Below are 16,349 nucleotides of genomic sequence, written 5' to 3'. Positions count from 1 at the left end.
TTGCTAAGTGAAACATTGGTTAAGTGCATTTCCCTCCCCCCCATTTTATGACCTTTCTTGCCACCGTTGTTAAGTGAATCGCTGCAGTTGTTAAGCTGTTATGGTTATTAAGTGAATCTGGCTTCCCCGTTGACTTTGCTTGTACGAAGGTAGCAAAAGGTGAATCACGTGACACTGGGGCAGTGCAATGGTCGTAAATATGAGTCAGTGGCCAAGCAGTCGAATTTTGATCACACGATCATGGTTGTGTGAAAACTGGTCATAAGTCAGTTTTTTCACTGCCGTTGTAACTTTGAACAGTCCCTAAATGAACTGTTGTATGTCAAGGACTACCAGTACTGCCAAAAAAATAATAATCACCTAAAAGCCACATGTCTTAATAAAGTTTGCCCGATTATTTATGATTTCATAGTTTGAATGAAAGTCACGTAGTTTAGAAACAATAGTGTATACTTCGGTACATTTATCTAAACTGTATCAGGATACTTCTCTTGGTTCTCAAAGGGTGTTCCTGGAGTAGGAAAAGAGCAAGCTTTAAAGTTGATCAAAATTTTGAAAGGACAGAGCTTACTGCAAAGGTATGTTATTTTTAAATTGTGTTCTGTATTTTCTCCCTTTTCTTTTAGGAAGCAAATTCCTCACACATATATATTGTGTGAAAAGTTGGGATTGGGGTTTTTTTTTTTTTTTTGAGTTTTTATTTTTTTATAAATAAATCATTGGGTGAACAGTGTGGCTCTGGATGTCATACATTCTAATACAAATAGAGTTAATCATAATTATTACATTCATATTTTATTATATGAAAGCGTATACACTAGTATTCTCCCTTCTCCTATTTCTATCACTTATTCTAGCTTTTAATCATGTTACCCTTTATTAAAAGGCTTTTTTTTCTATCCTATTTAATTTCTAATCATGTCGCCTATCTAAAAAGAGAAAGAGAGAGAGAAAAGAAAAAGGAAACCAGGACAAAAAGAGAGAGAGATCATCCATCCATCGTCTCTTGCCCGCTTCAATGCTTTAATTGCTATGCTTTTTTTTACTTGCCTCCTAAATTCCTCTCTTAAATATTTAACTCTGTCTGCATCTGCTTCTTGGATGTTCAATCTAGGCACTTCTCCCACCTCTACCCTCTTCCACTTTCCAATTTCCCCGAGTTGGGATTATTTCTGAGCGCTATACATTCATCACCATTTCAATATTGTTTTAGATTTGAGTCCTGGAAAGACCATTTCCAACAGGGTGAAGTCCCAGTATCAACACTTAAAAAACCACCTCACTGTTCTGTGTGCCATCATCCAGGTGAGTCAGCTCCTAGCTTCAGAAAATAGATTCCGCAGAACTGTAACAGACACTGAGAATGTATTATATGGTTCCACCACAAAAGCGCGTAGGACAAAATCGCGCTCGACAAAAGCACGCTGTGACGTCATCACAGCGCGACGAAAAAGTTCAAAAAATGTAAAAATAAAGCGAAAACCTTACCCTAAGCCCCCCAAACCTAACCCTAACCCTAAACCTAACCTTTACCTTTATGTGAATCGGCTTGCTTTAATTTAATTTTTATTAATTTTTATTTGAATTTTTCGATCTTTTTCGTCGCGCTGTGATGACGTCAAAGGCGCGATTTTGTCGATCGCGCTTTTGCCGTCCGCACTTTTGACGGGTCACGGTATTATATAGGGTGTAAAAGCAAAGAAATATTGGACAAAAATACATACATGGTTAGAAAAAAATGTTACAGCAACATATAGATTATAAGCCAGAAATATTTTTGTTAGGTATAATACCGAAAAAGCATGATAAAGGGAACCTATACTTCATATTACGTGTTTTGACAGCGGCAAGAATTGTATTTGCACAGTACTGGAAAAATGAGGAAACACCTACAGAGGAACATGTAATTAAAGAAAATTAGACTGTGCAGAAATGGACAGATTGACGCTAAAAATAAAAGAAAATGAAGACACAAAAGGGACTTGTTTTACAAATGTTTGCATAGTAGAGGTAGAAATTAGGAATGGGAAAAGTATTACTATGTATAAATAAAATGATCCAGACAATACACTGTTCATTAAGCACTTACGTATGTAAGGTGAACATGTATAAATAATTTGTTCAAAAAAAAAAAAATAGATTCCGTGTATTGAAGTCTCCCTTTGAATTGGGCACCCTGGTGTGTAAAGGCTGATAGGTTATCATGATGATGAGCTGTGATCACTATCTTCTGTCTGCTGAAAAGAAAAATAATTACAGCCCTTGGTCAAAGCAACTTATAAGTGAATTCTCTCATTTGTCTATCAAACTCTGGTTTGCAGAGCAAGCACAGATCAGTTTCAGGTAAAATAATAAACTTCTATTTCCCTCAGACTAGAAAATAAAATAATATATTATCCAGATGCATGGAAAAAGTTGTGTGCAGCGGCTTCAAATAGTACAAAACTGTAGGTTAAGTTATATTACAAAAGGTTTCCTAACATTCCAATACTTCGGCAGAAAAATTAAAAATTCTCTTTAACTTTATATCTGAATTATTAGTTGGATTTTCACACCACTCTGAGCCATTATCTGCTTAATCGTAATTTGTTGAATCTCATGTATGAAATAACTCATTGCTAAACCATATATTTGAATGAAGCACATGTTTCTTTATTTGAATACTCTCATAAGTATGGTAAGACTCTTACTTCAGAAAGCAAAGGATCTCAGAACAATAACCAATACAACCCTTTTATTTTAAATATACTTATTAACATAATTATTACACTTAGTCATATAGTACGTAAGCTACATCAGAAAGATGACTGTTCATTAGCAACTGTTTCAATTGGTCTGGGGAAAATAAATGTCCTAGCTAACCTAAAGCATCATTTACACGCTATAGTGGCTACATTCAACAGCATCTAAATCCAAACCAAGGAAGTTATTACGTGAACCCAATAGAGCATTAAATTTTGGCTTAACTGGTAACGTTTTGCTTCCATAAACAGTGTAGTATAGTGGTAGAGTTTATTAGACTAAGAGCAGGTGATCAATTGGAATCGGTAGCTCAGTGGCTAAGACACTGAGCTTGTCAATTAGAAAGGGTGGTTCGAATCCCTAGCGCCACATAACGGAGTGAGCTTCTGCCAACCTAGCAGTTCGAAAGCATGTAAAAAATGCAAGTAGGAACCATCTTTGGTGGGAAGGTAACAGTGTTCCGTGCACCATTGGCGTTTAGTCGTGCTGGCAACATGACCACAGAGACGTCTTCGGACAGCGCTGGGCTCTTCAGCTTTGAAATGGAGATGAGCAACGCCCTCTAGAGTCGGGAACAGCTAGCACATATGTTCGAGGGGAACCTTTTTACCTTTAGATGGTCAGTGTCTAAGCTACCTTCAGCCAGGGAAGGTCACTGAGTGTCTTTGGGTCAGTTACTTTTCCTCAATCACACCTACCTCATAGAAGAGTTATTATAAGGAGAAAGGAAGAGGAAGCACTATGTGCCGAGCCGAGGTGGCGCAGTGGTTAAATGCAGCACTGCAGGCTACTTCAGCTGACTGCAGTTCGGCTGTTCAAATCTCACCGGCTCAGGGTTGACTCAGCCTTCCATCCTTCCGAGGTGGGTAAAATGAGGACCCGGATTGTTGTTGGGGGCAAGAGGCTGACTCTGTAAACCGCTTAGAGAGGGCTGAAAGCCCTATGAAGCGGTATATAAGTCTAACTATTGCTATTGCTATGTATCCTACCCATCCTAAATCAAACTGGATTATACCGTATTTTTCAGAGTATAAAAGACACACCTTTTCCCCCCAAAAAAGAGGGTGACAATCTGGGTGCGTCTTATACACTGAATACAGCAATTTTTGGCCTACCACCACCCCCACTTTGCAAAAATGGACATGCAGAGAGGATTTGGGAGGCTTGGAGAGTGCTCCTGGGGACTGGGGAGGGCAAACCGAGCAAAAAAACGGCCCGTTTTTGTCCCAGCCCCAGGAGCACTCTACAAGCCTCCCAAAGCTCTGCATGCCCCCCCTTTTTTGCAAAAAACAAGATGTTCAGAGGCCTGCAAAGTGAAAAAAACTTTTTTATTTACCTCTTCAAAATCATGGTGCGTCTTATACTCTGGTGTGTCTTATAGTCCGAAAAATACAGCAAGTCAAATAAATAAATGTGTCATTTCTTTTGCTTGCACAAGGAAAGGTGCACTTCATCTTTGCTATTTCTGCCATTATACATAACATTATATACATTATACATATATTACACACACCAAATGTGACAGATTTGTCTTTTAAGAACAATATTTAGCCTATAAAATCCTCCTCCCTTTTTCTTGTAGGTTTTTATAAAGATCATGAGGACACGGGATGTCATATCTGTGGCAGTGTGGGATATTGTGAGCCCCAGGGTGCTAACTACAGCTGCCCCTGTGACTGGCACTCTTCTGAGTCACAGCAGCCACAGAGCTTAGTGGAGGAAGGTATAAAAAAGTAGGTGTGTTTTCATATAATTTGCTCTGAATTGCTTCAGGAAGACCTCTTCGACATTCATAGATCTGAGATGCGTATATTTTATTTACAGAAAAGCCAAGGCATGTGAAGGTTTTCCCTTTCCTGAGGTAATTTTACAAGTCATGCATGCATGCATGCATAAATAGACTCACTTAACCTATAACTATCTCCCTCAAGTATCTTATTCTATAAATAAGATAAATAATAAATGCCTTAATTTTTCCCCCTTTTTCTCTGCTAAGGTTATCCACGAATATCTCATCAGCAAAGACAAACCAGTGAAGTTGAACGGGTGCCAAAGGCCAAATTTATTATCTTTTCAAGTATGTGTTAAGACACTGTACCTTGCATGCTAAAATGTTCTCAATATTGAATACAGTTTAGTCCATTAAGATCATCCTTCGCTTGGCAAAGGAAACCAAATTAAAACATCCCCAAGAGATGGCTGTGCAGCCTCTGTTTTAAGACATGCAATGAAGGGTAGCTGATCCCTTTATGGGAAATTGCTTTCAGTGTAGAACTGCATGCTGTTCTACCACATAAACAAGCAGAGATGTAACTGCTATGGCCTGTGCTGATTAAAATGTACTGAGGTATGTCAATATCCTCAGTTTCAGGTAAATACCATATTTTTTGGAGTATAAGATGCATCTTTTTCTCAAAAAAGAGGGTGAAAATCTGGGTGCGTCTTACACACTGAATACAACATTTTTGGCCTCCTGAAACCCTGCCCCCTTTGCAAAAATGGCTGTGCATAACCTTTAGGAGGCTTCCAGAGGGCTCCTTGGGGCTGGGGAGGGCAAAAATGAGCAAAAAATGGGCCGTTTTTCGGAGGTCTGCAGAATGCAAAAGCTTTTTTTAAAAAAAAATTGCCTATTCAAAATCTTGGTGCATCTTATACTCCGAAAAATTTGGTAACCAGATGTAATATTTGTAGGTCTTATTCCAAGATAAGTGGGTTGGAGCAGGTGGCCCAGAACTCTGCGCGATTTCTTTGACTAGATGACTACTGCCTTAATGTCAACAGTTGAAAGTCTGTGTACATATGTTACGAATTCCTTCATTTAAATACTTTATATGGCTGCTGCTATAATCATTGGAGGACTCACGGCAGAAGAGCCTAATGCTGGGAAAGATTAAGGAGAAGGGGAACGACAGAGAATGAGGTGGCTGGATGGAGTCACCGAAGTAGTAGGCGTGAGCTTAAATGGATTCCGGAGGATAGTCGAGAACAGGAAGGCCTGGAGGAATGTTGTACATGGGGTCGCGATGGGTCAGACATGACTTCTCAACTGACAAGAACATAATCACTAAATAGATATAGGTCAAAAGGAATGGAGTTGGGAATGAAAGGCAAGGACGTTTACCTATGGGAGGAGAAAAACAAGCTTTGGACAAGCAAAATAACATGGGAGGGAATCAGTTTCAAGGTATTTCTCTGCGGGCTCTGGAGAGCCATCAGTTTTCAGCCTAATCTGAATAGAATGAAGGTTACAGAAGAAAAAAGTTTTCGGCCAGCCTGAAATCTCTCTGGTAAAGATAACAGCTTTCCCCCAACTCAGATTTCCTGACACGGCTGCTTATTATTCCTATCTGTACTGACGGTTGCGACCAAACAAGAGGACGTGTGTTTCAGGACATACTTCAGTGGATTTTGCAGTCTGGTTTTCCTCAGAGAGCCCTCTTGGTTTCCCCTGCTTTATATTTCTATGTCTACTTGGCTTGGAAAACATTTGTAGGTGACTGTTCTGTCCTTGTGACATTTTCTAAAAGTCCGTGGCATTTCAAACTAAATGCGTCAAGTCTTCAGGGGGAATCAGTGCTGCTGCTGTTCAGTAGATATATTTCCATCTGTGTTGTGTTTGTGATTTCCCAACATGTTTCAAATAGAGGTTTGCTGTCAAGAAAATGAACTGGACCGAGCAGTACGCCTGTGAGAAATTGTGTAGCCTTCTGACTTACTATGACATGAACAGAAAGAAGTGTGGCCATACTGATCCGAAGCAGCTGCAGGCCCTGCGGTAACTCAATTTATAATTTAATTAGAATTCACCCTTTGTCACTGGAAATGGAAAATATTTTTGTTCTGTGCCTCTCCTCCTGACTCTGCATTTTTCATTTTCGAACAAAATGGCCTCCATACTGCATAGTGCAGTGTTTCTCAACCGGTTCCACCACAAATGCGCAAACGACAAAAGCGCGCCTGACTAAACCGCGGTGACAAAACCGCGCCAACAAATGAGCGCTGAAGCGCGCCGACAGAAGCGCGCTGTAACCCTAAACCTAACCCTAAACCTTACCTTAACTTAAATCGCGCTTCTGTCGGCGCACTGTTGTCAGCATGCTTTTGACATCATGGTTTTAGCGCCGCGGTTTTGTCGGTGCGCTTTTGACGTTCGCGCATTTGTCGGGTCACGTTCTCAACCTTGGCAACTTGAAGATGTCTGGACTTCAACTCCCAGAATTCGCTGCCTGGGGAATTCTGGGAGTTGAAGTCAAGTCATCTTCAAGTTGCCAAGGTTTAGAAACACTGGCATAGTGTTTTCAGGTGCAAATACTGAAAACTAGAAGGAATTATTTAGGCCATCAACCTGCTGATCAGGGCAGGAGTCCAAATTGAAAGCACCTTGACAGATGTCTGTTTCACTGTGCTTTAAACACAGCCAGGGAGGTAATAAGTTCCTAAAGCCATCTCTCCCTTTGTTGTTGGTGGTTGCCTTAGTCCAGGAACGCCACCTGTGGAGTTAACCTGCTGTTGATATAGCTGAGACTCCCTGGTGTGTCTGTTGAAATACATTACATAGATTCAAGAAATATATATATATATATACATATATATATATATATATATATATATATATATATATATATATATATATATATATATATATATATATATATATATATATATATATATATATATATATATATATATATATATATATTCATTCCACAATTCAAAACAGCCTTTGAAACTGCTGAGGGTTACAGTTCAAAGCTAAGAAATTCTACAGTATCAGCATGAGTTTTTGGATTTTTTTTCATTTTTCAAAAGGCTGCTAAAGAAAGCCAGTTAAAGGCTGATGTCCACAGTGATCCCAACAGCGAGATACGCGGAGCAGGAAAGTACATCTAGGGGGACCTCAGAAAGGAAGCCCTTCATGAAGCACTAACACTTAGACTTATATACCGCTTCATGGTGCTTTACAGCAGTGGTTTCCAACCTTGGCAACTTTAAGACAAAGCTGGCTGAGAACTCTGGGAGTTGAAGTCCACAGGTCTTAAAGTTGCCAAGGTTGGAGACCACTGCTTTACAGCCTTCTCTAAGCGGTTTATAGAGTCAGCCTATTGCCCAAAGCAATCAGGGTCCTCATTTTACCCACCTCGGAAGGATGGAAGGCTGAGTCAACATTGAGCCAGTGAGAATTGAACTGCTGGCCGTCGGCAGAATCAGCCTGCCATACTGCATTCTAACCACTGCATCACCCAGGCTCTATCTATGTAAGGAAACTGATCATATTTATCGTGCTTGGCTACGTGAACTAACATAAATAATCATCCTGAATGTGTGGGTTGTGGCTATCATCCATTGCCCATGGAATACTGTTCTGAAGTACTCTTAAAGTGACATTTACAGAATGTGGAAGGAAGTGCAAGTTAATGGTAATCAGATTTTAAATTATAAACACTGAATAATACGAAGATAATAATTGCATTGTCTCCCTGTTTCTAGAGGCATCCTACATAAACCAGGTGTATGGGAACCTCTTCTCTATGATGCTCTTGCATGCTGCTTGTGACATTGTCACAACCGTATAGTCATCATGATTATAAGAGAGCTATAGCTGACTAGGATTGATTAGGAGACAGAGAGAAATGATACATATTTTCCTCACACAGTTGTATAGTATTCCAACTCATGGCAATAGCCACAGAATGGTTAAAGAATACTGGAAGCAGCCCTTATCTGCAGGATGGTCCAACGTGGTGGCTTCTTAAATGCCCGGTTTCATTTTTACACACTTTCTTTAAAATATTACAACTATCTTGACCTGGGTACCTGAGAGACCGCCTCCTGCCGATTACCTCCCTCAGACCGATAAGATCTCACAGGTTAGGTCTCCTCCGGATTCCATCTGCCAGCCAATGCCGGCTGGCGACTCCCCGGGGGAGAGCCTTCTCTGTTGCAGCTCCAGCCCTCTGGAATGACCTCCTCGTGGAGATCCGGACCCTTACTACCCTCCTGGCCTTCTGCAAAGCCACCAAGTCCTGGCTGCTCCAGCAGGCCGGGGGGCTTGTGAAACATCCAGCCCCACGGAAATTTTGAATGTTGCGTCTTTTTTTAAAGTGTTGTCTTGTCTATTTATCCCCTTTCCCTTGTCTGTTGTGAGCCGCCCGGAGTCCTCCGGGAGTGGGCGGCATACAAGACAAATAAAATGAAAATGAAAATCTTAACTTTTCTTTCTACAGGATAATCAAGACACGGATTAGAAATGGAATTCCTTGTTTTGAAATTGAATGGCAAAAGCCAGGTTAGTACTCTGGTATTAGTGGGCATACCAGAAGGGTACTTTTCAGTACAATTTAACACTGGAGTAAGAAATCTCTTTAAAAGGTGGGCATGTTGAGAAATAAAAATATAACACTTCTTAATGTATAGTACAGGTAGTTCTTGACTTACAAGAGTTTGCTTAGTAACCATTCAAAGTTACAACAGCAGTGGGGAAAAAAAAGTGATTTATGGCCATTTTTCACACTTAAAACTGTTGCCGCATCCCCACGGTCAGGTAATTAAAATTTGGATGTTTGGCAACTGGTATATATTTATGTTTGCAGTCCCAGGGTCATGTGATGCTCTTCTGCAACCTTCTGACAAGCAAAATCAACGGGGAAGCTGGGTTCACTTAATCATCACATTGCTAATTTAAGAACTGCAATGATTCACTTAATGACTGTAGCAAGAAAGGTCGTAAAATGGGGCAAAACGCACTTCGATGTTTCACTTAGCAATATCCATTTGGGGCTCAACTGTGGTTATACATCAAGGGCTACTTGTACAGCCTACGCAGAAACGTATCTTCTCATTTCAGATTATTTTGCATGTGTCGTTATGGATATTGTCTTAAATGGTTAAAAATCGTTTGTGACAAATTGACAGCGAAAGACGAATTTATCAGTTAGCATTCAGTATGGCATTGAAATAGAACCATTATGTTTGGGAGACTTATCTCCTCACTATGTGCTCGGGGAGAAGATGAGGCATTTTTTCTTCACAACAGCTTTTGAAGATGGATTGGGTTAAGAGAGGATGACTGGCCCAAAGTCACCAATAAAGGATTTCAGTTTTTGTCCTCTCAACATCAGTCCAACCAGAGCCAATTTGGTCTGGTAAATTCAAGTCCTGCCTTAGCTATGAAAGCCAGCTGTGTGGCTTTGGGCCAGCCATTCACTCTCGGCACAATTTACCTCACAGGGCTTTTATTGTGGGGAAAACAGGAGGAGGAAAATGTGATTTTTATAGGTTCGCCGCCTTGAGTTCTTTGTAAAAACAATAAAGGTGGGATACAAAATAAATAAATATATGAGAGCTGTTTAACAATGTGCAAGTATTCAATTAAATGAAACTATAATAGAAATAAAAACACAATGATGTCAAAATTGGATCTGGGAGTCTGTTCTCCGTAAAATTACTGTCTTGGAATTAAATTAACATAGGCATTCTGGCTCTGCCCCTTTGTTGGTTCAGGTTTCTGTAGCCTAGTAACCCCAGGTTCACTTCTAACTATCTTTAGAGAGAACTGGGAATTTTTCCTTCTAAAATTCTTGAGGCCATCTGCCAGCTGTACCATGAATGACCGATCTGACTTTTTAATATGAAAATCTCAATATGCGGAATGGAAAAGGACAGCTTTTAAAATGAGAGTTTCTTTTTCTTGCTCTCCCAGGCATATATTGTGTGCCCTTTACATTGCACAGTTACATTTTAACTGGTGAAATCAGTCTGTAGGTAGCAGTGACGTGTGGTGAGGTTTATGGCTGGTGAGGCAGCAATTTTTTTAGACTTGTGGATTTCAACTCCCAGAATTCCACAGCCAGGCATGCTCAGTTCCGATTTAAAGCAACAGCATTTGTTTTTCTCCTTTGCTAAATAAGTTTCCTTCTTTCTTTTTCTTCTCTCTTCCTCTCCTTCCTCCCTCCCTCCCCCCTCTCTCAAACACACACACACAAAGTTGCAGCAGGAGGATGAAGTTTGGATTTGTCCCCCTCCCTCTGACCCACACGTACTTTTTCCAGCTGTTTCAGAGAGGATTTCAACTCTGCTCTTGCCTGTCATCATGAAAAGAAAAATGTAAAAGGAAAAAGGCAAGAGCTTGAGGTCAGGCTGACGTAGTTGCTGCCAGAGTCACTATGAATGACTCTGCTTAACTGTTCAAAAAAGCCCTCTAAAAAAGCGCCCTCTACAAGAGGAGGCAGGAGAACGACATGCCTCACCTACGTCAGGAATTTTTCGGCTTTTAACCCTTCCTTAACTCTGCTCGAGTGATCATAAAATGCCTAGAGTCAGACTAGATGTGGTACGTCGTTCTCCTGCCTCCTCCTGTAGAGGGTGCTTTTTAGAAGCTTTTTTAAACAGTTAAGAAGAGTCATCCACGGTGACTCTGGCAGCAACCAGCTCAGCCTGACCTCAGCTCTTGCCTTTTTCCTTTTACATTTTTCTTTTCTTTTCATGATGACAGTGGTGAGGCTCTGAATCCCCTGCCTCCCCTGACTGCATGTCCCTTTCACCAGTTAAAACGTAACTGGGTGAAGAATTTGGGTGCACAAACGTGACTGCGTGAAGAATTTGTCAAAACACAATGGCAGATATTTGTGGATTTCATGCCAATTAAGAAGGTGAGTCTGCAGTAAGGGTTAGATATGGGAGCCTCAACTCATAACTGATTCTGTAGGATACGGATTCCAATCCCAAAGGAACAGTCATTTTATATGTTCCTTTTTCTGAAGGAATGAGTTTGAAAGAGCCATGTGTTCCTTGGAAAATGATAATTAAGGGGATCATCGGTAGTTACCTAGTAAAAAATATGTTTCTCTGCCCCTGTTTCTTTGTTCCAGATCATTACTCCGCTGTAACTGAGGATCAGCTTGCAAATCCCTTTCTAATAACAACAGAAGAGTCAACGCTCTTTGAGGCTGCCTACCCAGAAGTGGTTGCTTTGTATCAAATGGAGAAGTTGAAAATTGGCAAAGACAAAAAGAAAAGTAAGCTGAGAACATTGCATGTTTTGTTTTGTTATGTTTTTATATCTTAAATAGTCACTATATGCTTCTCAAATTGCCAGTTGTTAACAAGACGTTATTAACATTTTTTAAAAAAAAATATTGAGTAAACATTAAAACATTGGACATAGAGCACTTTTCTAGCATTGTCATTTCCATGCATATTTTAACATAACAACAAATAGAGTTTGTACTTATCATACATAGCTACTTTGATCTTATTAACATATCCCTTATTCTCTTTTATATGTTTATTTATGTATTATCCAGCTCCAATTTTACAGTCCTCAAAATATTCTGTTCCTAACATTTTCTTCTTGTTATTGTTGCCTTAGGTAAAAAGAAAAATAACGTGAAAAAAGGCTTAGCAGGAGACAGCAAAGTAGAAGATACTTTTTCTGACCTGAATTTGCAACCAGCACGTGAAAACATTCTCAGCCAAGATTCAAAATCTGATTTGAGGCCTGTTTTTGATCTGCAAAAATTTCCAAAAACGAGCTGCGAATCTCTGCGTTTTTCAGACTCTGCAGATTTTTCTACTGCATTAGGAAAGCCAAGAAACTTCTTTTTTGCTTCACAAAATCCAGAAAATGAATTGCTTGTTAAGGAGCCTATGGCTTCTTCTGCAAATACTGATCTTCACCTGAGTGGCATTGACTGGGAAGGGACATCCTTCAGCATTTCCCCAAGAAATGTTAATCTTCCTTGGTATTCAGAATCTGACTCTGGCATATGCAATAATTCTTTAAAGCAGTGCTCTCCACCATACAGTAAAGCAGCCAAAATCCTCACGCAGCATTCAGATTCTGCAAAATCAAACCCCAATCTGATCACTGGTGTAGATTACTCTGTTTCAAAAACAGGCTTTCCTAAAGAGAAGAATGCTTTGTCTTTAAAAGATCGAGCCACTATGGAAAGTTTAGAAGCTTTTCCCAAAGCTAAAAGTGTGCCTTTGTTAAACGCCGCCATACAATTGCAAGAACAAATAAAGAGAACTTCTAACCCTGGAGGGGAATTTTCATCTCCTGACAGCATTCAGGAAATTGAAAATGTGATGTTACTAGAAAAACATCTGCGGGGGCTAAGCTTAGAGAGCTATAGAGAAGATCTCCAAAGTTATAAGGACCCACCAACTGCAGCAGATAAAGTCAAGGATTCAGGAAGTTCTTTGAGGCTGTGCACTGAAGTGCTAAAAGTGAGTCCTTTAGAAAACGAACAGCAAATTTTGCTCTCTAGGTCAAATAAAGTCCTAGATAACTGTCAGATTGGGGGGAAATCTGTGCCAAGAATGACGAAAAGCTCACTTAAGAGTGTGTGCCAAAATAATGATCCTGCTGATGACAGTGATAGTGAAAATGTGGAGGGCAGGTGGAAAGGTCATAGCATCTCAAAACAACAACGAAAGGCTCATACGGTTCAGCCCAAGGACAAGTGCAATGGCAAAAGAGACACCAAGAAATTGGCATTTAAGATTCAGCCAGAACCAAAAGGGAAAGTTGAGCACGCTCTTAAATTACTCAACACTGATTTATCCACAGAAGAGCATCTGCTTCTACCTCTCTCCAAGTCTGCAAGTCTCTCTAAGTGTGGATTCGATCCTTGTCTTCAGGAGACCGGTAGTGATTTGAATACGTGGCTTGAGAGCCCATTGCCTCTGTCTGAAAGGCTGAAGCACAGATTGAAGAGCAGTTGAGCACTTCCTGTTCCCTTCCCTCTGATGTCTTCATCTGGAAACATCTCAAATGTCTTGACAGGTTTTAAATGTCCTCTAAATTTAATCAGTCCCATAACTGTGAGTGGTAGAAGATTGAAAGAAGTGTCTGAAGTGAAATGACTGGCAAATTAAATTCTTCATGCAACTTTTCTGTAGTGACTTGCTCTAATTTTGACTAACATACCTGCTGTGAGTTGGACTGAAGTTTTCCTAAATAATTTGAATGGTTGCATCAATCATACCACAATAGCATGTACTCAAAAATAAATACATAATAATGTTCGGGTTTTTTTTTGCAGAGTATAAAATATGTAACAACTTGCTGATCAATGGCAGTGGCAAAGCTACTGACATTTTTACACAAACAGATTGGTGTTACCGTAGTATATGTTTTTATATAATTTTGCAGTAGATTTTCAGGTCCAAATTAATGCTCTAGATCCAGTCTTGGAGTCAATCCTTACACGTGCACACAGTTAAGTACCAAAATTATAAAGTGGCAAAAAAAAAAGTCAATTTAGAACTATGCCTGTACGATACCTTTAGAATTAGAAATCTAATTTATTGAAGAAGACTGCTACAATCTATATTTTATCTGCTCTTTGTTTTCTCCTTTGACCTAATTTCTAACTTGGGATCATATGGTCTTAGAATCGATGATTTTCATTTGTAACTGTATATAATCCGTTTTTTTAAATAGACTTTTTAAAAAATGCAATGCTTTTCAATAGTAGTAGTTTAAATGAATTAATTAGACACAAATACTTTGCAACAGGGGAGTTTGCCTCCGTAAATAGTTGTGTTTAAGAGTGCGGTCTTTTAAAATATGGTATTTGTAACAGTGATTTTCTTTGATTACAGATATTATATTACTTCTAATCTTACTTAGATCAAATTTTTGTCTTTTGTAGACAAGCTCTGTATTTCCTGGTAAAATGTATACTTTCCGTGCCAAAGGTATCCATTTCAAATTATGGGCTTTTACTTCAAGCTAGAATGGCCCCCAGTGGCAGTTCTGGATACCCATTGTTGGTCAAGAGTCAGCACTTGAGAGATCAGTCTTGGCACAACGCAACTCCTAATAGTGATGGTGATCAGATCAAGGTGCAAATCATATCCATTTTCTAATATACAGAATTGAAAGAAATGCATCTCGTTTGGTGATTGTTGTTGATTCATGAAAAGGGTGAGAACATTAATTCACAGGGTTCTTGTTTTTTGCAATGGGATTATCGATGCAAGTGACATTCTAATCTACATGTTTATTTTTATTTTTCACAGTATATGATCACATAAATTATTAAAAAGATGCTGCATCTGATTTCACATGTTGTACCATGTCATCACCTAATTTTTCTGATTTGGTTTTAATGCAATCTATACAGGCAGCCACTGTGGTTTGTAAAATATTATGTACAGCTTAGCATGTGAATGCAGCCATTGTAAGTCTGTTCTACAAATCATGGTTAAGACAAAACATGGCTAAATGTGACAATCCAGCAAATTTGCAAAATTGAGCCACTTTGAATTTCCTCTTACTTCAGTACACTGACCATAAATATTCTCCTGAATTATTTATCACTGAAACTGTGAGAGAGAAAGTACTCAAGTGTAGCTGAATTAGGTCTTAGGTTCGCAAAACTAATTCCAAATGCATAAGGTTTTTTCTAAAATAATGTAAACGTATCCCTATAATATGACATGCCATAGCTCAGGAATCTACTTCCCTGCTGTGTGAAACAAGGACATTGGGAAGAATAGATGGAGAAACCTTTTTCTAGCACAGTGTTTCTCAACCAAGGTTGAGAAACACTGTTCTAGCATAAGTGTTGGCCTGAAGTGGGAAGAAAAAGATAAAATCTGCTCCCAACTGTTTATCCTATAGGTTTCAAATTACAGTGATTACAGCAATGCGGGAGTCTATTCCCTTCTAAATGTTCATTTTCCCCCATAGAACATTTTGTGTCCAGATCCATTCTTGCCATGTTGTATAGAATTCTTCCTCTTAAAATTACATATGTTATATACACTGTTTTTTTTAGGATTTTTAGGATTTTATTGGGGATTTATATGCCGCCCTTTTCCCTGAGGGGACTCAGGGCGGCTTACAGCAATGAAGGGAAGGGAGTGCACATAGTACTTGATACTCTTAGAAGTTGTAGTTGTGTAAATGTTGTGTATCTAAGTCTTTGGGCTTATTTTTTTTAAAGAAACAGGCTAGAAACTAGGAGATCAGGAGTTATAGCAATAGCAGTTAGACTTATATACCGCTTCATAGGGCTTTCAGCCCTCTCTAAGCGGTTTACAGAGTCAGCATATCGCCCCCACAGTCTGGGTCCTCATTTCACCCACCTCGGAAGGATAGAAGGCTGAGTCAACCTTGAGCCGGTGAGATTAGAACCGCTGAACTGCAGATAACAGTCAGCTGAAGTGGCCTGCAGTACTGCACCCTATCCACTGCGCCACCTCGGTTCTTTCTAGTTCTGCCTTAGGCCCAAAGCCACCTACCTCTCTCTCAGTCCTAGGAAGGAGAGAAGAGCAAACCATTTCAGCAAACATTACCAAGAAAATTGCAGGAGCTTCTCTAGGCAGGCACAACACTGAGGTATAACCATCACATTTCTTTTTTGCTTTGTTCTCCATAGCTTATCATATTGGCAAAAGATCCAACTTAATGTGTTTAAAGTGTTTTTATTGCCAAAATTTTATAACGGGACCATAAATGCCTTGTGCCAAGGAAATACAACTCAAAAAACACACTGGATTTATGAGCCCGTTTAGATAAAAGAATTAAAGTAGTGCTGATCTTGTCATTTGAATCTCAAGACAGGCCAAATGTATAACAAGCAAATCACCAAAGT

At 39.5% G+C, this 16,349-nt stretch overlaps 1 protein-coding gene across 1 annotated transcript in view; it reads left to right on the top strand.

Moving 5' to 3' along the window:
* GEN1 (GEN1 structure-specific endonuclease) overlaps positions 1-13,957 on the top strand; it is a 29,432-nt gene extending 15,475 nt beyond the window's left edge. Inside the window, exons 6-14 of the mRNA XM_087715173.1 lie at positions 505-578; positions 1,214-1,305; positions 4,325-4,475; positions 4,567-4,603; positions 4,739-4,819; positions 6,387-6,517; positions 8,967-9,028; positions 11,610-11,756; positions 12,110-13,957. Of these exons, the coding sequence (XP_087571299.1) occupies positions 505-578; positions 1,214-1,305; positions 4,325-4,475; positions 4,567-4,603; positions 4,739-4,819; positions 6,387-6,517; positions 8,967-9,028; positions 11,610-11,756; positions 12,110-13,467 (2,133 nt within the window). The 3' untranslated portion in view covers positions 13,468-13,957. The remainder of the gene's footprint in view (positions 1-504; positions 579-1,213; positions 1,306-4,324; positions 4,476-4,566; positions 4,604-4,738; positions 4,820-6,386; positions 6,518-8,966; positions 9,029-11,609; positions 11,757-12,109) is intronic.
* The last annotated feature ends 2,392 nt before the right edge of the window (positions 13,958-16,349 follow it).

This window comes from Thamnophis sirtalis, unplaced genomic scaffold (genome assembly GCF_051295495.1).
Source record: "Thamnophis sirtalis isolate CommonGarterSnake01/CBP01778 unplaced genomic scaffold, rThaSir2_p1.2 scaffold_5, whole genome shotgun sequence".
Lineage (NCBI taxonomy): Eukaryota > Metazoa > Chordata > Lepidosauria > Squamata > Natricidae > Thamnophis > Thamnophis sirtalis.
This window is presented reverse-complemented; position numbering and strand designations above follow the sequence as displayed.